The following is a 27,337-nucleotide window of genomic DNA, read 5'->3' as shown; positions in this document are numbered from 1 at the left end:
CAAAATATGCCTGTCGAGAGCTTATTAAGTTGTCATTTTTGTATCTGACATTTGACCATCTCAGTGTGACCTTGACTTTAGACCTAGGAACCTGGTTCTTGTGCATGACACTCCGTCCTATGATGGTGAACAATTGTACCAAGTTACATCAAAATCCCTCTGTGCATAAAGAAGAAATGCTCTGGCAAAGTTGTCATTCTTGTATCTAACTACTGACCTTTAAGTGTGACCTTGACATTTGACCTAGGAACCTATTTCTTGCACAAGACACTCCGTCTTATGGTGGTGAACATTTGTGCCAAGTTACATCAAAATCCCCTATGCATGAAGAAGAAATGCTATGGAAAATGTTATTCATGAATTTGACCTTTGGCCTCTAAGTGTGACCTTGACCTTAGACCTAGAGACCTGGTTCTTGTGCATGACACTCCGTCCCATGATGGTGAACAATTGTACCTAGTTACATCAAAATCCCTCTGTGTATAAAGAAGAAATGCTCTGGCAAAGTTGTCATTCTTGTATCTGACTGTTGACCTTTAAGTGTGACCTTGACCTTAGACCTAGGAACCTATTTCTTGCACAAGACACTCCGTCTTATGGTGGTGAACATTTGTGCCAAGTTACATCAAAATCCCCTATGCATGAAGAAGAAATGCTATGGAAAATGTTATTTATGAATTTGACCTTTGGCCTCTAAGTGTGACCTTGACCTTAGACCTAGAGACCTGGTTCTTGTGCACCACAATCCGTCTCATGGTGGTACACATTTGTGCCAAGTTACATCAAAATCCCTCCATACATGAAAAAGAAATCCTCTGGACAACGAAAGTTTGTGGATGCTGCCTGCCCACCAAGGGCATTCCCATAATATGTCCAGACGAGCATATAAAAATGTATAAAATAAGACAGTACAATTCAGTACAAAAACTTTTTTCTATCTCAGAAAATTTCCAGTCTGGTAATGAATGCCCATAAAACAAAAGTCTGCAACCATGATGCTGTCAGTGCAGTTAGCAGGAAGATGAGCCTTATAAAAGCTGAATCTCTTTCTGATATAAATATTTCCCTTAAACAAAAGGATACTTATGCCTCAGACCTTGCTACACAATATACATGGTTTGGACTGTGAGTCTATGCTTAATAAGACCAAGTGTTTTAAAAATGTCTCAATTTTAAGGAAAATTTTGACATTTCAGACATTTTATGAAAAGCACACTACACCTACATGTACATCTATTAGATTTATAACATGCATGACTTAACTGTAAGGACAGAGTAGCACATTCACAAGCTTGAGTACAGGTAGTTATAATATGAAACTGTCATTTGGTGTCAAAATATCATCTCATACACTATATATACATTTCACCTGGCCATAATATGATTTGACTAATTATGTGGAAAAAAAGGTCAACTAAATATATATATAAATTATAGAAACTGGACATAATTATTTCTCCATGCTCATTTTGTTAAGGTTTATTAAAGTAAGGTGAAATACAATATTAATACCTTAATTTCGCATTTTACAGAAATATTTCGATGGCAAAATACAATAAATATCTGTAGCCCTGACCAACCTATAAACCAGGAGTCTATTTTATAAGTGCAACAACACGGTTGACCCATTTAAACGAGCTGAAACTGGCCCTTTTTGATTCAATATAAAATTATCATCATCAAATGGACGCAGTACACACTTTTAAGGGCCCTTTATAAATCATTTAAAACTACATTGTTTCGAAGAACCTTGTAAGTACTAAATAAAATTCAAATGAGAAAGGATTATGTTTTAAGGCACAGCATCTCCAGCATTTCTTGTTGAGAAATACCTTTAATTTGTACCATGGAATCCACATTAACCAAACCATGGTAGAACCTCCAGAAGAGAGAAAAAGATAATCTGAGAGAACACCAGATAATCCTATTATGGTAGGGGCTTTTTGCACAACTGAATTTTCGGAGGTAACCGTTGCCTTTAAAACGAAGCCCTAGCAGCAGCAGCATTTCTCCAGAACTTCCTTGACCTATGTGTTACCTCTGGCCAAAAATGAACCAGGAAAAGTTAAAAAGCAATCATTTATGAATGAAAATAATAGTGACAGGTCCTTGCACACAGGCAGTCTCTCATAAAAATGTCAAATTGATACAAAAACACCTACAAGGGCACCAAAAGTTCAATTAAAACACTGTACACACTGACAAGATGGTCATTTATAATTGAATATCTCCAATATCACACTTTTTATGACCTCTTGAATTTCTTTTTATGGTCTTAGATTTACTTAATTTGGATATAATTTGAAAGGACAACATGTAAAAATTCTCATGTACCTTTGACTAAGCAGTCCTGGTTAATTAATTATAGATAAAAATTAGTAACATCTAATTTAAAGGCTAAGGCTAGTCATTATTGGTTTCTCTGCGATAAATATTGCGGTTTGCCTATAGCATACTGAAAATGAATAAACTACGTACTAATTCCTTTTTAGACAATAATGTTTTCAAAATACAAATCTTATATATATTTTTTTTTTAACACATTGATATATCACCTATACAACTGCTTAGCTCCATGAACATAAATCATAATGTTAACATAATTTTTCAAGGATAATTATAACAAATATATTAACAACTTGATGATTAATCTTTTAAATTACTAATTTATGCTGTAACATATTATATTATTTCATCTGTGTTAAAATACGCTTGAGTTTAAACATGTTTTATGGTTTTACAAAATCTGAACTATAACCAATTACAGGTGATACAGGTGGGAGTGGCAAACTGATCATCAGTATGATAGTGATGTAAGTGATAAATGATGCTACATAAGTCACAAACACTAGCTGTCACTGATATCTTGCCCTGCAGTCACATGCCTAAAATTCACACTGATACAATTACATATTGTAACCAGAGGTAATTTTTCCAGAAAATGTTCGTCTCCCCAACTTACCATGCAGATATTGTTAAATGCGATAAATCAAGGGCCATAACTCCAGGAAAAAAATCACTGAACCATAACAGTCCAATGATATACACAGCTAGGCATGACAGTGGTAACTTCTGTGAAGTTTGGTGAAATTCCAACAAGTGGTTTTGGAGAAGCAGCACAGATCAAAGAAATTGACAAATCAACTGTCTTGTGTGTGTGTGTGTGTGTTCGGGTTTAATCAACCGTCTTGACTCTACTGAAACTCATTTCATCAGAACAAGATGATAGTATGCACAACCATGCTTCCCACTAATCACTAATGAGGTCTGGTGAAATTCAGCCAAATGTATACAGCAAGTAGTGTAAACACTGTAAAATATGACAAATCAAGGGTCATAACTCTCTGATAATATGCAAAATAAGACTTCGGACTGGTCACACCGGTAAGATTTTGTGGAAATCCGCCCTATTATGTAAGAGAAGTGGCTAAATCATCATAGAAATTTGACAAATTAAGGGCCATAACTCTTCTGAAAAGCAGCGGACTGGAACATGTGTATGATATGCACAACTAGGCTTGGCAGTGATCACTTAGTGAAGTCTTAGTGGTATTAGAGCAGTTGCCCGAGCCAGGCAAAATACCACCAATCAAGAGCCATAACTCCACTGAACTGGAACAAAATACATGAAAACCAAACAAGATGGCCCTAGGTTGCTTGCCTGAGTAACACACCATAACAGTGTAAAACATGTTTTACCTAGTGATTCAATGGATACAAATATTCTGACTAATTTTCCAAGATTGGGGCAAAAAAACAGGGCCTCTTAATTATGCGTAAACAAGCATTTTCTTTGATTTGACCTAGTGACCTAGTTTTTTACCCCACATGACCCAGATTCAAATTTGTCCAAAATTTCATGAAAACAAACATTCTGACAGTTTTGGGAAGATTGGAGCAAAAAAGTGGCCTCTAGAGTGTATACAAGCTTTTCCTTTGATTTGACCTAGTGACCTAGTTTTTGACTCCATGTGACACAGATTTGAAATTATCCAAGACTTAACAATCTGACCAAATTTTATGAAGATAGAACTGAAAACATGCCCCCCTAGGATGTAATCAAGCTTATTCTTTGATTTGACCTGGTTACCTAGTTTTTGACCCCACATGACTCAGATAAAAATTGGTCTGATACTTCATGCAGACAAACATTCTGACCAAGTTTCAAACACATTAAATGAACAAGAGTGTTAACAAGCTTTTCCTATGTTTTGTCTAGGTGACCTAGTTTTTGACCCCATATGACCCAGTTTCAAACATGGCCTAGAAATCATCAAGATAAATACTCTGACCAAGTTTCATGAAGATAGGGTCATAGATGTGGCCTCTAGCTTGTTAATAAGCTTTTCCTTTGATCTGACCTGATGACCTAGCTTTTGATCCGACATGACACAGTTTCGATCCAGGCCTAGAGATTATCAAGATAATCATTCTGTGCAAGTTTGTATCAAATCAAAGCATAAATGACACCTCTTTATGACTGAAAGGGCCAAGTTGAAACTTTTGCCCCTTTCAGTGGCAGTAACTCTAGAACCCATGATGTAATCTAGCCAGTTTTCAAAAGAAACCCAAGATCTAATTGTGACTTAAGTTGTGTGTAAAAAAAAGTTAAAATCAAATATAAAATGTCACTTCTATTGTGTTTACTAGGTAAAAATTAACAAATTTTGGCTCTTTCAGGGGTCAATCAGGGGCCGTAACTCCGGAACCTATGATTGGATCTGATAGATTCATGGAATCCAAGATTTATTGTTGTTGAAGATATTTTGCAAGTTTGTATCAAATCAAACCATAAAATGAAGTCTCTAAATGGCTGCAAAAGCCAAAATACCAATTTTTGGCCCTTTAAGGGCCCAAAACTCTAGAACTCATGATTGGATCTGGCCAATTTTCGAAAGGAACTGAGATATTATGGCAATACAAATTGTGTGCATGTCTGATTAAAGTTCATTGCAAAATGTGGTCTCTTTTGTGGTCACAAGCCAAAAATAGAAAATTTTACCCCTTTTAGGGGCTGTAACTCATGATAGGATCTGGCCAGTGTTTGAACGGAACTGAGATATTATGCCAATGCAAGTTGTGTGCAAGTTCGATTAAAGTTGATTGCAAAATGTGGTCTCTATCGTGTTCGCAAGAAATTGTGAATGGACAGATGACGGACGGACGGGCAACAGACAAAATGCAGTGTTCTGCCGATGATCAAAAATGGTGGGGACAAATGGTATGAAAAATGTGGGGACATTTTCAAAATCTTGGGGACAACAAATTTTGACCATATGTCATTGAAATTTATAAATCAGTTTCATTACTACAATTGAAGTATTTTTGTAGTCCAACCATTGACACTCTTTAATCAGCTCCCGTGAAATTTGGAGTCACTTTTCTCTTCGACTTCATACTAATTTTCTGCAGCCTTTGTTGTTTGGTTTTTGTGACGCATTTTCAGTTTTAAAGACGATTAGTGTGCAATGGTCAACAGATTTTAAGCAGCTAACGGACTCGCTTTCAATTTCACCTGCTGTCAGACAGCGGTTGAGAATGGTTAACAACATAGGAGTTTGTGTGTTCTATGGGTTTCTTTATGAAGTCACATGAAGAACTAGGCCGTTAATCATTAGACTGAACGTTTTTCTAGTGTGCAGATACAGAAATGTAGCTTAAAATTGTTTGTTGTTGATCAAAATGACATTTTTGCGGGAAACTCTTCTATTTGGATGTGGAAGAGAAATGAAGAATTCGCACTCAGTTCCGGTCATTCCCATGCATGCATTCATCCCTAAAATTTTTGTAATGTGACAACAGTTACTGACACTTCTAGACCAATTTTAGCGCGACATTCGTAATTTTTATGCAAGATTCTAGCGTTATCGCAGCCTTGGCAGAACACTGAAACACGGGTACTAAACAGTGCCTGCGGCACCGCCTGTGCCAATGAGGAATGGTATACAGTACAATCGCGATCGTACGAAAAGCCAAGGGACCGGCCGTTTTTTCGTAATATCGCGTTTTCGTTCGAGCGTAGCATAGGAAATTTCGTTATACAGCACCTTAATATCTACACGTCGTAACCGGAAGTATTTAAACATGTGATTTTCGTATCGGAGTACATGAATACCAATTTTATATATACATCTGGGTTTACTACAAATGTTATTCGAATCTGGTATCTAGAATGTTAAACGGATTTTTTCATTACTTTTTATTCACTGTACATAAAACATATACAGGGTACATTGTTGCACGAGAACAAAAATCTCAATTGCATATTCCGATACCCTCAGCTACCCTTTACTGAATAGTTCAGAATAATAAAACGACAATATACAGACGATTAGGACTTAAATATTCTTTATGCAGTGATTATTTGAGACGTATAGATATCGAAGCAAGTGTAATCGAATTTAATACTACGTTTTCACACTTTAATTACTGTTTACGCCCAGCTAAATGATAGTGACACTTAAACACTCTAAAGTTTTTTCACGCCGTTATGGAAGGTGTGAAAACTTAGACAATACAGGTGTTCGTAAAATCGCAACTAAAACAAGTTGAAAACAGGCTTTAAGGGCATAACAATACATTCGTAGGAGCGCATTTTTCGTTAAATTGCATTTTCGTAAAACCGCAACTTTGTAACATAGAAATAAGAAGAAAATCAGCCGGGACCACAACACCTTTTCGTAGTATACCAGTATTTCGTTAAATTGCGATTCATAGCATCGCGAATGCACTGTATTAAGTAAAAAAAACTGACATGTCTTGATATGTTGGTTTTCTGCACACATTTCTTGATATGTTGGTTTTCTGGACACATTTTATGTTTTTGCAGATCACATATCAAATATAAAAATGTTTCACGACGGCAGATACGATATGGTTTGGGTCAGCGGAAAGAAATGAGTCCAAACAGTCACTGATGTGAAAAAATCACGTTTCATTCCCAACTTATTTGTCCTTACATTTCTAGGAAATTGATTATTTCCCACAGACTTCAGCATGGATATATTCATGTGGTACTTCTACACCCCGCTACATTCCCCGATTTTTGAAGAAATGCTATATGCAGTAAGAAAATGACAAAAACGAAATAAATCACTCACCGATCTCGCTTGATTTGTCAACATCGGCAAAATGCCTGCGGTACCGGAATCGGAATGCCTTCAATCCTCATCAGCACAGGCGGTGCCGCAGGCACTGTTTAGTACCCGTGTGAAATGCGATCACAAAAGCTCACCCTGTCACTATAGGACAGGTGAGCTAAAAATGTCATAAAATGTTGCTCAAATTTGATTGATAACCTTTACATTCTGTATCCCTATTTTTAGAAATACTAAAGACAGAATGCGAAAGATGAATATTTATGGCAATTCAATAAATCTCAATGAAATACAGAGAAAAATTTCTAGTGAAATAGTTATAAGAATGACAGAACATTCAATACCTGGAGAATATATTTTCCAGAATTATTATAGTATTGAGATGGCATATTTATTCCATGTACATGAGGATATATTTCAGCCCTATGTTTCCACTTATTTCCAGGTCTACGAATATACTGAATAATTAAACACTTTGAAAATCGTATCTTTCCAGTCACTGAATTCCTTCAAAGAGGTCATTTAATTAGCACCATAACTTCGTATGCGGACTATAATTTTGCATTTATAGCATCTATTTCCACACTGTTTATGTTTTGTTGTAATAATAGATATGAATGAGAAAATGCGGTCTTAATTGGTGTACACTTTTTTATCAAGTCTTTAAAAATTCTAACAAATCAACTTAAATAATGCCAATGATTTGGTCTAGCTTTACAACCTACAAGTCCAAAGGTTACACCAAACTTGTATATAATACTATTTGAGATAACACGTTATTGTCTTTAAAATGTTACTTAATTTCGTCTCTATAAGTTTGTAATAACATTTGACCATTGTTTGTTTTAAACAGACTTATCAGTTTATAATGCTTTCATCTTGTCCATTTAAAGACAGATAAACACTGGCAACATTTTACTAAATATCTCATTAAAGAGCAAAAACATAGTCTATTAGTTTGGTTTAAGGTTAAAAATTCTTAAAATTCTAAAGCTCAAAAGTTATTGATGATAGTAAATCATCTTTGGTAACAGAAACAGAGTGTATTACTTCTCTAGTTCTAATCTAATTTAATAAATTATCTCCCTTCATTCGTAAAATTCAAAATCCTGCTTTCTGAAGCAAATTGTCATTTTGGAAATATCTAGATCGACAGATTCTTTTATTTCCTCCAATTATGAAGAGCAAAATAATAAATGTGTTTATCAAAGAAGGGAGATAAATGTGATAAACTCTGACTATATTGATGATATCATAATCCTTGTTTGTATTAATACGTAAAACATATTACGCTATAAAATCAAAATTTACATGTAATTGCAACTGCAAGTATATCTGGCTTAATTCCTAATCAGCAACAAGCTGTCAAATAATTTGATTATGAAACCATTTTATATACAACAGTCTCTTTCAATAAGACTGATGTCCTTATAAAAATCAATGTAAACTAGGATGAAAACAGTAAGCTTGGCTGAAAATGTAGATGTTACATGATAAGCCATTGTCTTAGACCTTTTATACGTAAATATTTCAAGTAGCTATTCTCTTTTCCTTAATCTTGCTACAATTCTTTGAAATTTCAGGCATTTTTTTCACAAGTACTTACTCCGTTAGTGGTATAATAAGTAAAAAAAACTGACATGTCATGATAAATTTTCACACAGATTATCTACCATATCTGAGGACCCAACTCGTAAGTTTATGATCAGGACTCTATTAATGTTTAACAATATACTAACAAACCACAGAAATATTTGGTAAACGAACAACATCTTTACCAACATGCTACCTGTCCAATACAAGATTTACCTTACTGTCCCTGATTACTTTAATTAACTATTCTCAAAAAGTTGTCTCCCTTTAAAAATGAATGCCATTTGTAAAAGAAAATAAGTTAACTGTATTACACTTAATTATGTGGTATTGTAGCACTGGGACATTACTGTAAATGCACCAAAACAATGATATGCCACAATTTTTTTGAAAATGATGAGTTCCAAATGTGTTAAACTATCCGAAATCAAGCCCCCTTTATGCAGTCCTCCAGAAAATAGTTTTGTACAGTAACATACATGATTTATATGCTTTTCAATTCTCCTGTAAAAAAACTCTTTTCTTTCTACAATCCTGTGTTCTTTGAAAGTTTTTTCCAATATGGACCTAAATGTTAAGCTTATCATTATAGTCACAAATCTTGTAATTTCTAAGTAACTTACTCTCGGTTGATTAGGAAGTTCCCTTGAATGCTGAACATGTTCCCTAGGACTCAGGTAATGTGACGCCAGGATCTGACCATGTTCCGGTACATAATCCAGACGAGCATACGGACGTTCAACAGGGTCGTCCGGGTAATTTGACGGCCCATCGTGTCGCGATCTCCTGGGTCTTTCCAAGTAATATTCCATTGTATTTTTTGCGAAACTTTTCTATTTCTTAGAGACAAACTCACAAGTATTCCATCATAACGAATGAACTACAATTATCAAAGCATCTCCAGTGCTTCCTTCTCGGTATTTTCATAATTTATCATGGACTATACATGTCATATGCTACAAGCTTGTTTTCACTGTAAAAGTTTACAAATGATAACAATTTGAAAGAAATGCTCTAACACATGTATTCAAACTCTGTAAATACAGTTGTACAAGGCAATTATGCCGTTGAACTGAGTAATTTAGAGTCAACATGAAATATTTGCCAAAGATTGTGGGAAATATTTAAACTACCAATTTGATTATAATGTGTATAAATTTACATAATTATGACCCTTGAAAATAACATAATCCAAATATAGCATACATCTTATATAAATACAACATTTTTTGATGACATGAGCAAGAATTTGTCATTTGGCCAGCCTTTTAGATGTTTACAAAATATTTGTCATGGCAACACCACATCGCATGTATCTGCCTCATTGTTTTTTATACAGGTACAACAGTTTTGCAATGAACGTACAAATTTTCTTTAAAGTTTGAATGTAACCTTCACTTTCCCCGTTCTTAAACCTATTTCTGTCAACAGTTCTGTTTTGATAATTAGTCAAAGTCTTCTGTACAAATAAGCACTAATGCTCATAACTCAATTGTCACTTCTGTTTCAAAATTTTAAGGTTTTCACAATGCGCTATGCAAATGAGACAAGACACAATGTGCTATGCAAATGAGACAAGAAATACACTGCTGAAAAATCTCTTAACTAATAATTTTCTTAAAATCATAGGACTGATTTAAATTTTTGGCTAGAAATTAGACACTTTGTGTTATTTCTAGTATATCTGATTACCTCCCTTTAAAAAATATATCTAAAGAAAAAAAATGGGAAATACCTCCTTTTAAAGAAGATGAGTATAGAACTTTTAAATCATCACCCCTTTAAGAGTACAGCTATATAAATAATAAAATATGTATTTTATAAATTACTGATAGCAATCAAAAATTAATTGGGACCATTTCATCTTTGGCAAAAATAGCAATCAATTTGTTGCACAATTTTATAAACTGTTATAAATTCAATTTGTTGAGCTCCATTAACTCTTAACTAAGATGCTAATGGAAAGGTAAAAAAGTAGTTATAAATGCAAAAAATGTGATCTAGTTTATATAAAAGCCCCTGAAGATGAGTTTGACCTTTTGCATGAAATATTGATTTAGCAATAAAATGAAAAGTCACATATTTTATCCTATTGGTAAGAAAGTCAGAAAGTTGCAAATTAACTTTACATTATAGATAACCATTTGCCTAGAGATTGTGACATCCAGTGTTTGTTTACTTTTCATTAAAATACCAGAGACTTTATCTCTCATCATAAAGTTTAAAAAAAAAAACCTACAAAAAAACTGAATAGTCAAAAAAAATTGGATGATGTTCACAATAAAGTTCTACAGGATGTGGCAGATGCTACTGATTAAATAACAGAGGCCAGGTGATTGGATGACATTAATATCTAATAAACAACAAGTATATGTTGTTGCACATCATAAATACAAATTTTAAATTTACATAAAAAAAGATGGAGGCAGAAAGATCAAAATCAGAGAAAGAGAGGTTAACCCTTAGCGTGCTGGCGGCAAGTGTCTATGCCTTTGCGACCAGTGCAGACCAAGTTCAGCCTGCACATCTGTGCAATCTAACCATAGTCTGCACTGTTCACTATGCTGTCTGTAAATTTTCAGCGTACATCCCTTTTAAAAGTTAATGGTTCTGTCCAAATTGGAACATGGACAAGTTCATTATAGAAATTTAGCAGGGTAAGGGCTAAAGGCGAAAATGAATGGGAAGAAGAATTTAAGAGATAAATTAACAGAAAAAGTAGAGAAATAAGACCTTTTAAAAGCTCTCAATGTGGAGGAACATGAGGGAAAAACTATTAATACTTTAAGGTGATCTAAGTATGATATGGAGAGAGAAAAAGAACAGAGAGAGAATGAAAAAGATGAGGTTGAAATAAAAGTTTTTTCTTAACAGAAAACAATTTCTGAATATACTATATAAGATAAATACTGTGAATTCAATTTAGATGCAATATCTGAGGTCAAACTGTCATAGAAAAATAAGTATTCAGTGACATAATCTATGATCCTAATCCACAACTTGTGGCAATACACTGAAAAGGCTAGTTATAGCTTGTCTACTCTGTTTCAGTTTGCAGAAACTATACAGGCATGCTGCAAAAGATAAGACAGACACTATTTAGGTCATTTGGTGAATTTCTGAGCTTTAAATGGCTGCGACTGATAAAAAATCTTGATAAATTAGAAAAAAAAAAAATATATGAAGAATACAATAGGAGGTTATATTTCCATTACATTTTGCTTGCTCGAACTTTTTTTTCAAATCCCCTTTCTTTTAAAGTGGTAACTGAAAATTATCGTTAAAAAAACTAAAATCCTTTTTTAAATTTTTAAAATTTTTATAAAAAAGGCTTGTCAAATTTGAAAAATCTTGATTTTTTTTTCAGGGCGGAAAAATTTAATTTAAATAAAATTTTTTGAAACCACTTTAATACTTACAAAAAAAATTTTTAAAATTTCCTTTTTCAAAAAAAAAATTGCATCACTTTTATAAAAGGAAAAAATTAATATCCGAAATTAAAACAAGCTTCAGCACATATGTTCCTTGTAGAATTTTTTTTTATCCAACGTATGAAATTTTCAACAGCCAGTGCCACTATTTGCAAGATCATATCTTAAAAATTGAATAGTCATTCACGATCCGTTAATATTAACACCCCATCACGTTTATTATTGTTTTTCCTTTGTTAAATATTTTTTTCTTAATCAAAAAACCCCCTTAAAAAAATTACCCCAATTATTTTTCTAGCCCTTTTTAATTACCCCGAAAAACATGCTGTTTTGTTTCAGAAAATCCTCCTTCATTGTAATAGTATTTAATTCGTACACTATAGGTCGCGGTATATGAAAACCGATACAATACATTTATATATTATAAACAAAACGATACATTTTATATCAAGATAAAATATCAATACAACAATTGGTAATATTTACTTCAAATTAACGTATAATGTTTGGGGCATTCATTTGAGAAAAAATACGTTTCATTTTGTTTAAGCGAGTTACTAAAGTGTTGGGTTTTTCTCGGGGGTTCTTCAATATTCCAATTTATTAAAGAAAAACCTTAAATACAAAAACCACGGGAAAAAAAATGCAAAAAATTCATAAATTTAAATTTATAAAACATATCTGTCTCAGAGATTGTTAAAAGAAGTTTTTTTTTTCCCCCTTTTTGGGGTACAGTCTAACCTGTACTAAGGTTTCACCCCCCGATAGCGGTCCCCTCCTTTTCGGGGGGGCCCAAATTTTATGACGCCCCCGACGGGATTTTCCTCTTTTTTTATCACTTTTTTCACCCGGCCCCTCCCGTCGGGGCCCAGCGGCCCCCCAAATTGCCTCCCGACCGCCGTTTTTTGACCCCTTTCAGGGGGCCATTTTTCTTCCAAAACCAATTTTTTTTTGGGAAATTTAATTCGCCAAAGTTTACCGATTTTGAGAAGCACGTTTTTTGCTAATTTTTTCCGCGGGACTTCACCAAAAGAAGGGACAAAATGCCCTTGGCTTCTAAATTTAAAAAACGGGATAACAAAAGGGTGTAATCCCCTTTTGTTATGATCAAAGGGCCCCGTCAATTTATCGGTAATTACCCTTGTCCCCTCGTGTAAATTTTTTTTGGGTTAAAAGTTTGCCCCTTTTTAAACGTTAAAAACTCGAAAAAACTAATTAGTAGCAAAATGTTTGTGATTTTTTTAAAAACTTCGGTCATCAAAATACAAATTAAATTTATAGAAATTAATTGTTTTTTTAAAAAATATAAACCTCTATCTTTTACGGAAGTAACGGTAACCCTTAGATTTAGCGTAGCCCAAAAAAGGGGGTTGGGGATTTATTCCCTTACCAAAAGGGCCGGAAAATTGTAAACAAACTTTTTTTGGGAATTTGGAAAAATTGTCTTTTAAAAAATTTTTTTTAGAAAAAAAAAAAACCCGGCCGGATTTTTTAAAATTGCTAAGAAGACCATTGTATTGCGAAGGCAAATGCACGTCTTTGGGTACCCTGGAAAAAAATAAAAAGGGAAAAACCCCAAAAAAAGGGAAAGGGGCCAAAGGGGTTTTATAGACTGGTCAGAAGTCTGAAAAAATACATATACTGGCTGCCCCCTTTTCGGTCAGGGGTTTTAAACCTGGTTTTTCCCGGCCCCAAATTGTCCCCTTCCCTTGGGGGGTTTGCTTAAGACGGGTTTTGACTAAAAACCTTTTTGTGAAAGAAACAAGAAAAAGTTTTATATATATGAAATTTTAAAAAAAGGGACTGCAAAAAAGGAAAGGGAGTAATTTGTTTACAGTCGGGTCCCAGTTCTTTTATGACAAAAACAGACTAAAGTTTTAAACTGATTGGGAAAATAATGGCTGGTAGTGGATTTGGATAGGGGCCCCTTTAAAATTCCCAAAAGCAAAAAAACTTGTGCCCTTAAAGGGACTATATTAACCCCAGGTCGTTCCTATTTTGGGTTTAAGGGCCCTTGCCCTACATCCCTTTAAAACAGATATAATAATGCTTGTTTGGTTTGTTTTAAGAAAAACACAACAATGTTGGGGAACGGGTTTGGGGTTCTTAGGAAACTCCAGGAAACCCCCCATTTGGGTTTCTATTTTTGGTATCTTGACTTCAAAGGCAATTTTCATCTATGTGTAAAAATTTTTTTACTTTGTTTTTCAGGGTTTCCCACATTTTAAACATAATCACTAAATCCACAAGAATATTAGGAATTCATAATGTTTCAAATAAAAAAATATAGAAACAAAAATCATAGTTTGGTTGATTGTTACGGGAAAATAAAACAAACATAGTTTTAAATTTTCCCTGGGGCCAAATGGTAAAAAAAAATAGCTTCTAATCACAGAAAAAAAAACAAAGGCTTTTCAAAAAGGGCCCAAATGAAAACTTGAAAGGGAAAGGGAAAATGGGGGGAAAATTTTTTTGGACTCTGATATATTAATTGCTTAAACCCTAAAATTTTTCAATTTACAGTGAAATCGGGTGCCAATGACCCCCCCTGTCAACAGAGATTCCCTGACCTTTAGGTAAACGGGCTTTAAATTTCAAATTTAGATATTTGTTTAGCACTGTTTTTCCCGTAATTTTTCGGGAATTGTCAGGGGGTGCATCGTCAAATCGGTTTTTTAGAAAAAAAACTTTTTAGGGAAAAAGGGCCTTTTAAAATGGTCTAATTTTCCAGCTGTTTGTGTTGGGGTTGAATGTTTTTAAAAATTATTGCAAACAAGCTCAACACTTTTTCAAAGTTTTAACCTTTTAATTCAAAATGTTTTTGAAAAACGAGCCCGTATTTTAAAGGGTTATTTAATATTACCTTATGTTTTCACTGAAACCAAAATGGGAAAGGTTATTAATTATTTATTGGGTTAAATCCTTATTTACTTAAATATACAACAATGAAAAATTTACAGAACAGCATATTTGTAAACTTTGTCGGTTAATTTTTTGTCAAAAAAAAAAAAAAAATCTTCAAACGTTGGGAAAATTTGGACAACATTTGGGAAAAGGGTGCGCGGTTTTTACCGGTTTTTACCGGGGAACCGGGTTTTGGGACAATTTCCCCTGGTACGATTAAAGCGGTCCATCGGGAAATTCCTTTTAATTTTTTTTCAACATTTCCCTTTTTTTCTTTGCTTATTTTTTTTTTAAAATTGTTATGTAGCCTTCCGTAACAGCAAATTTACACCATTTCTGAAATTTTCCCATTTATATCTCTGGGGAAACCCCCGGTACTATTTTTGTTTCCAAAAATAACCACCCAATGGTACAATTGAAAATGGAAAGACGACCCCGTGATCCCTAATTTAAAAAACCCCGGGGAAAAAAACCTCAGATTATTTTTTTTTCCCTATAGTGGATTACGTCAAAGGGCGTATTTTTTTTTACTTTGAGTTTGTTTAAATTCGGCGAGGGCAAAACTTCTTGTTTTTTAAAATTTATGTTTAGTTTAAAAAATCCCGGTTTGTTTTTGCATGTATTCAAAAAAGAAAAAATTGTATGGGGGAAAATTTGTGGTGAAATTTATTTTTTTTTTTTTTGAAAACAATTTGATGAATCCTTCATACTATTTGTAAACGTTATGGTTTATCAAACGGGTTTCAGAAAACAAAATTCAAAAAAAGTGCGACCATTTACATGGACCCAGTGCTTCCCCAGAGGCAATTTTGGGCCCTCTTCCGACGAATAACGCTGGTTTTAAAAAAAAAACTAAGGGTCATTAATCCCAAAAAAATTTAGTCAAATTAATAAATTTCCCGTTTTATTTTTTTTCTTTAATTTTTTGCAAATAATAGTCTTTTGTTGTTGGTCATTAAAAAATTAAGTATTTTGAGGTTTTTTAAATTTTTATGACCACTACCTTAGTGTTTGTTTTACGATAAAAATGGTGGTTTCTGGGGGTATATACCCCGGTAATAAAGGGAAAAAACCGTGGGATACCCCGGTATTTTTTTCAAGGCGGTTTACCCAACCCTAATAAGAAATGAAAAAACAAAAGCTGTCCAAAAAGGGCAGCCCAAACTCGACTCTTTTGAAATATTGGGCCCAAAAAAGCAGGAAAAAAAAATTTCCTAAAAAAAGGGAAAAATCAAAAGAGTTTTAAGTTCAAAAGGGGGAATAATTTGACCAAAAAGCATATCAGTTTTTGGGACTTGTGTATCAACTAGTTTTAAACCCCCAAGGGACATGTGGGAAATTTCAATTCAATATCTGCATTTGTTTTGGAGATAGAAACTTGCATGGGAAAACTTTAACCCGAATTTTCAAAGGGGGAAAAAAGGGGGGATAATTTGCCCAAAATACAAGCCCGAGTTATGGGGCTTGATCCCGTGAGGTTAGTAATTTTATCTAGAAAAAGGAAAAAAAAAAAGTGAATGAAAATATTGCCCTGCAATTTCAAAATCCCCCTACTGGAAGGCACCTAATTTTTCTTTCTGCAGTATAACATAATGAAATGATATCTGTCAATGAGTATAAACAATATTGTACTATTTATTTCAATATGTTATAACAAAACCTTTGGGTTTAAAAATTTTTTTTATATAACAGGGGTGCAAGAATGTCACAAAATAAAGCCCCCTCACAGCAAATTTCTTTACTCTACCCCCTGTAAATTTTCAAATGGAAATTTTAATTTTGTGGGTTTTTTAGGGAATTTAATAAGTGTTTTTCCAAAAAAAACCCCCTTACCAGGTGGGGCCCTTTGGTTTTTTCCCCACGGTCAAAATTTTAAAAAAAATTTTCATATAAGTTATTTAAAGTAACAATTAAAGGGGGTTAATCTTAAAAAAAAAAAAAAAAAAAAAAAAAAAATAAAAAAAAAAAATTGTAAGTCCTCACAAAAATCTTTACCAGGTAGAGACTGGTCAAAATACACCTCAAAATTGGATGTAGCATGCATGTTGTACTACAGAAAGTGGTCTCGATTTTTCCCTACGACTAGTAATGAAAAAGTTACAATATAAGCTATTTATAGTAACAACAAAGGGAAGTAATTCGAAAGAAGGGAACTGCGCATGACACTTCGTCTCATGATGGTGTATAATTGTGTCAAGTTACATCAAAATCCCTCCATGCATGAAGAAGAAATGCTTCGGACAAAGTCATTCTTGTATCTGACCTTTGGCCTCTAAGTGTGACCTTGACCTTAGACCTAGGACCTGGTTCTTGCGCATGACACTACGTCTCGTGGTGGTGAACATTTGTGCCAAGTTATATCAAAATCCCTCTATGCATGAAGAAGAAATGCTCCGGACAAGGTTTTCATTCTTGTATCCTTTGACCTCTAAGTGTGACCTTGACCTTAGACCTAGAGACCTGGTTCTTGCGCATGACACTCCGCCTCATGGTGGTGAACATTTGTGCCAAGTTATATCAAAATCCCTCTATGCATGAAGAAGAAATGCTCCGGACAAAGTTTTCATTCTTGTATCCTTTGACCTCTAAGTGTGACCTTGACCTTAGACCTAGGGACCTGGTTCTTGCGCATGACACTCCGTCTCATGATGATGAACAATTGTGCCAACTTTCATCAAAATCCCTCTATGCATGAAGAAGATATGGTCCGGACAAAGTCATTCTTGAATTTGACCTTTGACCTCTAAGTGTGACCTTGACCTTAGACCTAGGGACCTGGTTCTTGCGCATGACACTCCGTCTCATGATGGTGAACAACTGTGCCAAGTTTCATCAAAATCCCTTCATGCATGTAGAAGATATGCTCCGGACAAGGTCTGTGGACGCCGCCCGCCCGCCTGCCCGCCCGCCAACCCGCCCGCCCGGGGCGTTCCCATAATACACGCCGTTTTTCAAACGGGCGTATAAAAACCTATAGTTGTTTTCATATTGAATTTTTTTGGCTGATTATAAAAATGTTATCATGTAAGTTATTTATAGTAACAACAAAGGGAAATTAATCTTTAAAAAAAAAAAAAAAAAAAAAAAAAAAAAAAAATCTATATAATATAAGTCCACAAGAAACTCTTTACCAGGTAGAGATAGGTCAAAATACACCTAAAAATTGGATGTAACATGCATACTGTACCACAGAAAAGTGGTCTCGATTTTTCTCTACCGCCAGTAATAAAAAAGTTACAATAAAATCTATTTATAGTAAAACAAAGGGACGTAATTCTAAAAACAAGGGTGCCTCATGGTGGTGAACATTTGGTTCAAGTTACATCAAAATCCCTCCATGCATGAAGAAGAAATGTTCCGTACAAAGTCATTCTTGAATTTGACCTTTGACCTCTAAATATGACCTTGACCTTAGACCTAGGGACCTGGTTCTTGCGCATGACAAAGTTATAGACCGGACAGGAAAAAAATCCTCTTGACCTTTGATCTCAAAGTGTGACCTAGACCTTTAAGCTAGGGTACTGGGTGTTGCGCATGACACGTCGTCTCATCATGGGAAACATTTATACCAAGTAATATTGTAATCCCTCGATGGATAACAGAGTTCTGGATCGGACAGGGAAAAAACCTTATTGACCTTTGACCCCCATTGTGACCTTGACCTTTGAGCTAGGGTCTGGGATTTGCACACGACACGTCGTCTCATCATGGGGAACACTTGTGCTAAGTGATATTAAAATCCTTAATGAATGTCAGAGTTATGACCGGACACGAAACAGACCCTGTTCATGCTATGTTAACATTGTACTGCTAAGTGTGACCTTGACCTTTGAGCTAGGGGTTTGAAAATTGTGCATGACACATCGTCTTATTATGAGGTACATTTGTGCCAAGTAATATTAAAATCCCTTCATAGATGGAGAGTTATGGGACCGGACAGGAAAAAACCTTGTTGACCTTTGACCTCCAACTGTGACCTTGACCTTTGAGCTAGGGTCCGGGTTTTGCGCATGACACGTCGTCTCGTCATGGGAACATTTATGCAAGTAATATTAAATCCCTTCTGGATGGGGAGATTATGGACCGGACAGGAAAAAGCCCTGTTGACCTTGACCTCCAACTGTGACCTGACCTTGAGCTAGGGGTCCGGGTTTTGCGCATGACACGTCGTCTCATCATGGGGAACATTTATGCCAAGTAATATTAAAATCCCTTCATGGATAGGAGAGTAATGGACCGGACAGGAAAAAAGCCCTGTTGACCTTTGACCTCCAATTGTGACCTTGACCTTTGAGCTAGGGGTCCGGGTTTTGCGCATGACACGTCGTCTCATCATGGGGAACATTTGTGCCAAGTAATATTAAAATCCCTTCATGGATGACAGAGTTATGGACCGGACACGAAATTGCGGACGGATGGATGGACGGACAGACGGACGGACGGACGGACAGACGGAATGACGGAAAAGCGCATTCCTATAGTCCCCGAAACTGGTTTTCAACCAGTAGGGGACTAATAAGTTTCAAATCTATATGCCTTTTAGTAATAGCTGTAAGTACTTGCACGCAAAACTTAACCAGATTTTGCTAAGTCCAAAAGGGGGCATAATTTGGCCAAAATGAAGGTCAGAGCTATGGGACTTGCTGCCATCAACTAGTTTTATAACCCCTAAGACACATGTGAAGTTTCAAATCAATATCTGCATTAGTTTTGGAGATAATAACTTGCATGTAAAACTTTAACCAAAATTTTCTAAGTCTAAAAGGGGGCATAATTTGCTCAAAAAACATGTCAGAGTTATGGGACTTGACCCAGTGAAGTTGGTAATTGATCTAGAAAAAGAAAAAATAAGTTTCAAATCTATATGCCTTTTAGAAATAGCTGTACGTACTTGCACGCAAAACTTTAACCAGAATTTTCTAAGTCCAAAAGGGGGCATAATTTGGACAAAATGAAGGTCAGAGTTATGGGACTTGCTGCTATCAACTAGTTTTATAACCCCGAAGACACATGTGAAGTTTCAAATCAATATCTGCATTAGTTTTGGAGATAGTTACTTGCATGTAAAACTTTAACCAAAATTTTCTAAGTCCAAAAGGGGGCATAATTTGCTCAAAATACATGTCAGAGTTATGGGACTTGACCCAGAGAGGTTGGTAATTGACCTAGAATAAGAAAAAATAAGTTTCAAAGCTATAATTGATGGCTGTATGTACTTGCATGCAAAAACTTAACGAAGGTGTGACGCCGACGCCAGGGTGAGTAGAATAGCTAGACTATTCTTCGAATAGTCAAGCAAAAAAAAAACAAGAAGAGTCCAATACTGTCATCACACCTTGCATACAGATCACTGACTTGATAACATAATCATCTTTTTATGTCTACTTTAATATCAAGAACATTATCCCAAAATTAAAGGGAAGTAATTCTCCCTAATTTGGGTAATGGTTCTGTTCACAATATTTCATGTTTCAATCAGTCATAGTAACTGTTACGTTTATTTTCGTCTGCCCATAATAATAAATTGATTTATTAATTATTTTCATGAAACAGGTCTATAATAAACTCTATGAAAGCATGCAAATGAAGGAAGAAGTCATTTTATCTAACTAAATATTATTCTGAGTTAATTAAAACTTGATACTGCAAATAGACTTAAAAGTCTGCTACCAGAAGTGAACAGCAAGTCACCATCACCACGGCGGCACCCTTCTTCTACCACTCTTCAGACATTATATTTCGTCTGTTACTTACTAATTTTAAAGCACTGAAAGGATTATTTTCTCAAAGCCAAATTTAACAAGTGAATGAAGTATTGCCATGCAATACAAAGTCCCCTACTGGAAGGCACCTAATTTTTTCTACTGCAGTATAACATAATGAACTGATATCTGTCAATGATGTATAAACAATATTGTACTACACATACAATATGTTATAACATTATAACAACACACTTGGATTAAAATGTGCATATATAAAAACCCACAGTTGTTTTCATATTGAATTTTTTTGGCTGATTATAAAAATGTTATCATGTAAGTTATTTATAGTAACAACAAAGGGAAATTAATCTTTAAAAAAAAAAAAAAAAAAAAAAAAAAAAATTAATAATATAAGTCCACAAGAAACTCTTTACCAGGTAGAGATTGGTCAAAATACACCTAAAATTGGAATGTAACATGCATGCTGTACCACAGAAAAGTGGTCTCGATTTTTCTCTACCGCCAGTAATAAAAAAGTTTACAATAAAATCTATTTATAGTAACAACAAAGGGATGTAATTCTAAAAACAAGGGTGCCTCATGGTGGTGAACATTTGGTCCAAGTTACATTCAAAATCCCTCCATGCATGAAAGAAATGTTCCATACAAGTCATTCTTGAATTTGAACCTTTGACTTCTAAATATGACCTGACCTTAGACCTAGGGACCTGGTTCTTGCGCATGACATGTTGTCTCATCCAGGGGAATAATTTGTGCCACGATATCTAAATCCTGCTTTGGCATGACAAAGTATAGACCGGACAGGAAAAAAACCTCTTGACCTTGATCTCAAAGTGTGTCCTTGACCTTTAAGCTAGGGTACTGGGTTGCGCATGACATGTCGTCTCATCATGGAAACATTTGTGCCAAGAATATTAAATCCCTTCATGGATGGCAGAGTTATGGACGGGACAGGAAAAAAACTCTGTTGACCTTTGACCCCCAATTGTGACCTTGACCTTTGAGCTAGGGGTCCGGGATTTGCGCATGAACGTCGTCTCATCATGGGGAACACTTGTGCTAAGTAATATTAAAATCCCTTAATGAATGTCAGAGTTATGGACCGGACACGAAACAGACCCTGTTCATGCTATGTTAACATTTGACTGCTAAGTGTGACCTTGACCTTTGAGCTAGGGGTCTGAAGTTGTGCATGACATATCGTCTATTATGAGGTACATTTGGGCCAAGTAATATTAAAATCCCTTCATAGATGGAGAGTTATGGACCGGACAGGAAAAAACCTTGTTGACCTTTGACCTCCAATTGTGACCTTGACCTTTAAGCTAGGGGTCCAGGTTTTGCGCATGACACGTCGTCTCCTCATTGGGAACATTTGTGCCAAGTAATATTAAAATCTCTTCATGGATGGGAGAGTTATGGACCGGACAGGAAAAAAGCCCTGTTGACCTTTGACCTCCAATTGTGACCTTGACCTTTGAGCTAGGGTCCGGATTTCCGCACGACACATCATCTCATCATGGGGAACATTTGTGCCAAGTAATACTAAAATCCCTTCAAGGATGGGAAGTTGTGGACCGGACAGAAAAAAGCCCTGTTGACCTTTGACCTCCTATTGTGGCCTTGACCTTTGAGCTAGGGGTCTGGGTTTTGCGCATGACACGTCGTCTCATCATGGGGAACATTTGTGCCAAGTAATATTAAATCCCTTCATGGATGACAGAGTTATGGACCGGACACGAAATTGCGGACGGACGGAATGACGGAATGACAGAATGACGGAATGACGGAAAGACGGAATGACGGAAAAGAGCATTCCTATAGTCCCCAAAACTGGTTTTCAACCAGTAGGGGACTAATAATTGAATCTAGGTCCAAAAATCTATAGATTTTAAAGGTACACTCGACCTAAATTTCATGTTTGAAAATAAACTCAAATAATACATATAGTTCATATAGACATAAAATTAAAACTTTGTGTGTATTAATAAAACAATGTACAAGCTTTAAAATAGTACACAATACATGTTTAAAATACACAGTGTAAATGTATATTAATTGGAAGTTTTTTAACAATTAACTCTACATATACAATTAATATATATTTTTTGTAAACTTAACAACATTTGATGAGAATTTTCTTTATATGAAGTAAATATCAAGATGTTTAATATTCAGTGAAAGATTATAAGGCATAGGATATCTTTAAACCCTCCAGAGTAAGACATTTAGATCTGTAAATGGCAGGAATAATTGAAGGCATCCCAGACAGCATTATTGAACTGCAAGCAAACAATATCTTAAATTGGTAATCCATCTTACACAGTATATCTATAACCAATTATTACACCACCATGCAGGAACTTTCTTAATGTAGAATGTATCATAAATACACTTGGTCAACTTTTTGTAAAAGCTTCCAGTCAGCAGTCCTGTTTAAGACCTTTAAAAAGCGCTGCATTGAGGTCAGTATCGTTAGTAGGAATTGAAACACTATGTCTGTATACTTTCAACCAGGTTGAAAATGCATTTGAACTTGAAATATATACTTTTATGGGAAAAGATCTAATAATTCAAAAGAATTGTTCCAATATATGAGCTGTGCCATGGGAAAACCAACATAGTGGGTATGCGACCAGCATGGATCCAGACCAGGCTTTAAAAGCGAACAGCATGGAGCCTGACCAGACTGCGCGGATGTGCAGGCTGGTCTGGATCCATGCTGGTCGCATACCCACTATGTTGGTTTTCTCATGGCGCGGCTCATATATTATCTCTGGCTCATATTTCAAACAAATTCAGTCCATTATTTTGATCATCATTTTTTCATTTACTGTATTATACTTATAACGAAACAGACATCCCATATGGAATTTCCACCATATAAATGAGAAATACCAGCACCTATATTAGCAACTAGAATAAATAGCATCAGAGCACTATGTAAACTGGTAAAACATCAGACAGACAATGTATGAACTATTATTGATTGGTAGGTATATATAATTAAGCTGAGTCATGGGACAGATGGCAGATGGCACATGATATGCTAGTTGTAATCCAATGTCACAATAACTATTTCAATAAATGACAAACCTGTATAGTATATTTTTTACGTAAGATTCAGGAAGTCACAGTATATGACTATATATTATAACAAGAGCTGTCCGTAAGACAGCCATTAAACTTGCTTGACTATTCGAATTGTTGTCCCAGAATCCAGACAAAATGATGACCATGGTTGACCATGGTTACCACAGTTTTTGATGGTTGACCATGTTTTAATGACCATGGTGAGATAAGACTGGCTATGGTCCACCATGGTCAGAAAAGACGATCAACAGTTTGACCATGGTCTACCGTGGTCAACTTTGTTGTTACGACCATGGTTGATCATGGACCACCATGGTAATTTTCATACTTGTCAAGTTTCACAATGAACCAAAGATGCCTGATTGCATTTTTGCTCCAAAGTTTTCCCAGTTATAGAATAGTTTTCCTGCATTTATAGACAGATTCAAATGTAAACTTTCATAGTCTGATTATAATTTGTTGTCATCTTAGCAATTTAATGACAAATAAATCACTGACTTGCAAAAATAGATATAGATTGCAATTGTCATGTATTTTCACAACCCTTTCAAATTCATATTTATACAGTTTTTGATAGTCAATAATCACCACAGTTGACTATAGTCGTGGACCTTGGTTTTGGATCACAGTCAACCATGGTCGACAATCAGGTTTTTGACCATGGTCTGATACCATGTTCATGACTGTGGTGCCAATTACCACAGCCATGGTAAACCATAGTTCCATGACCATGAACTACCATGGTAAACCATGAATTACCAAGGTAATAAACTGTCAATTTCGACTGGGGAAACAGGAATATATATATTACCCTAAATGTTAAAATATCTATACTGTTTCAATCCAGGACTTGCATTAGTTTTGGAGATAGTAAAGCATGCAAAACTTTAACCATAAGTTTTTATGTTAAAAAGGGGACATAATTTTGCAAAATGCATGTCCAAGTTATGGGACTTCATTGTTGCTATCACTTTGTTTTATAAACCCGAAGAAAGGAGCGAAGTTTCAATTCAATATCTGCATTAGTTTTTGAGATAGTTACTTGCATGCAAAACTATATCAAGGATTTTCAAAATCCAAAAGGGGGCATAATTTGCCTAAAATGGGATTTGACCCAGTGAGGTTGGTAATTGACCTAGAAAAAGCAAAAATAAGTTTTAAAGCTATATGCCTACACATACTTGCATGTAAAACTTTAACCAAGGGGTGATGTGGACACTGACGCCCGGGTAAGTAGAATAGCTCAGATTATTCTTCGAATAGTCAAGTTAACAATTCCTGAAACTTCCTAATTGTACAAACTTGCTGTATGGAATGGAACGACAATTGGGATATCAAGTGGGTTTTAAGTGTAACCCGGCTTGGAGTCTAGGGTAATCAGATTCATTGTGACACAAATGCTCCTGCAGTACGGATTAAATGTATTACCACAAAACTATAACCCAACCATAGTGTGACCAAAGATGTTGGTCTTCTCATGCTCTCAGAAAGATCATTTGTCAAGGGTCTTATACAGTTAACAAAATTTTCTTGACTATTTTTGTTTAGTTAGGAATGCTTAAGCTGCTACACCCTTCTAACTTTAAGGACATATTTTGTAATTTTGCCAAATTTGGCCATGAAGACCAAATAAGTATGTTTGCATTCTTTTATGCTATTTGGTTTAGTATTCAGTCATGTAGATTTCAGTATAACTTAAAAATCACAGGAATTTTAGTATATTCTGGACATTGTAAAGGCAGATCTTGGAGCCTTAAAATTACAAATCAGTTAAAATAAGCCTTTTTTCAGTGATAATCCTATTTTTCAGCAGTTTATATACAACAAAATGGTAGTCAGTTAAACCTCCTAAAATCATTTTTCAACTTGGTATACACATGGAATTGACAACTCCACTACATGAATCATAACTGGTGTACAGTCGTGACTCACATGGTGTTCGAACTTGAAACCAGAGTATTGTGTTGTCATTTCTCTCTGCTGGCCAAGCTTGGCTTACCTACAGTCCTATCCTTTTTCAACCAAACACATGCTAAGACATTTTCAAATTTTCCACTATTTATTCCTTTAAAGTGTACAACCCTTCACTATTAACAGCATTACTGCTTCCTGACCTATTTAGATCTGTAGATAGAAAGTGGGAAAACCATTAAGTTGCCCCTGCGAAATGCAGTTCTTGAAATCATGAACTAACCTTCAACAGTTCTTGATTTGTGTTCATGAATTTTTGGACATGAACTGTCCTTAAAAAGTGTTCATGAACAGTTCATGTACTACTAAAGAATCACACAGAGTTCTCGAATTGTCCATGATAAAACATTAAAGGAACAATCATGATGTTATTTTCTTGAATCTTTCATGCACTACTCATGATGGGTAGTTCATGAACTAATGAAGAATCATGTTCATGAATGGTTCTCTGCTAGTTCGTGAGGATAAAATGGCACAATAAAAACATATAGCAAGAACTTCATGAACTATTCATGTTCAACAAAATATCAAGAACTATTCGTGAAGTGAATAGTTCATGAACTGTTCATGTACATTAGTTCTTGAAGTCATCTTTCACTTTTCATGCACTGTTCATGAACACGTTATTTAAGAATGTTTCAAGAATTTGTGCCATTTTATCTTCACAAACAATTCATGAAGTGTTCATGAACTCCATTCATGAAATATTCATGCACTGTTCATGAACATTAATGTTTCATTTCGCAGGGGTTGATACAGACTGGTCAGTCGCTACACTCCAAAATATTCAGTTTCAGATGCTAAACATTTCATTTCATATATATGGAATAAATGAAACATGTAAATAAGACACTTTTATTGAAATGCATACTACCAAATCTACCCAGTAAGTACCGTGCAATTACCTACAATTAAAATTTACAATGTCATTTTCTGTGATTTTAATTGTCAAACAATAATGTGAAATTATAAGGTTGAAAACACTTACCCTGAAATTCCCATTGCTCAGATCCATTCCTACTAATCTTATCAATTGCTGACATTTATTCCGTTTAAATTATAGTAATATAATTATGTAAATCCAATCTTGCCATTTCTATTACAATAAATTTCAGCATTCATTTGTGCACTTTTATTCAATTAAGGTGTTGTTCAAATTCAATTTTTACATGCAAAAAATGCAAATTAGATCAAAATTGCACTCATTTTGTCTCATACAAAACAGTGACATGTCTATACAATAAAGGGTACGCTATTCACTTTCAAAATAACTCCATTGTCGTAAGCGAAACTTAAGAATAGTTCATTATTCAGTCTTAACAATCGCAGGTTGTAGATTATCTTAATGATTATTGGTGAATTGGAGGAACAGTAAATATATAAAACACGACAGTGTAAACAATACTCTTAACATAAAATAAAGGTTAAACGTGAAACATGTACGAGTACTCCATTATTATGTTTCTAACAGGTCCGAAATATGAAATTCGCTTTCGTGCATTATCTTTACATCAAACAAATC

General features: G+C 34.9%; 1 protein-coding gene across 14 annotated transcripts in view; it reads right to left on the bottom strand.

Moving 5' to 3' along the window:
• The window catches only part of LOC123534096 (RIMS-binding protein 2-like), a 218,840-nt gene that overhangs the window by 176,961 nt on the left and 14,542 nt on the right, over positions 1–27,337 (bottom strand). The window contains exon 1 of one of the 14 annotated variants that reach the window (XM_045316165.2): positions 26,804–27,178. The exons of 12 other annotated variants lie outside the window; for them this stretch is intronic. In XM_045316165.2, the coding sequence (XP_045172100.2) occupies positions 26,804–26,830 (27 nt within the window). In that variant the 5' untranslated portion in view covers positions 26,831–27,178. Of the gene's footprint in view, positions 1–9,313; positions 9,742–26,803; positions 27,179–27,337 lie in introns of those variants that run through there. One more of the 14 variants, XM_053520201.1, reaches the window with a different exon arrangement.

This window comes from Mercenaria mercenaria, chromosome 12, assembly GCF_021730395.1.
Source record: "Mercenaria mercenaria strain notata chromosome 12, MADL_Memer_1, whole genome shotgun sequence".
Classification (NCBI taxonomy): Eukaryota; Metazoa; Mollusca; class Bivalvia; order Venerida; family Veneridae; genus Mercenaria; species Mercenaria mercenaria.
Note: the sequence above shows the minus strand (reverse complement) of the source record. Positions and strands in the feature narration are given on the sequence as shown.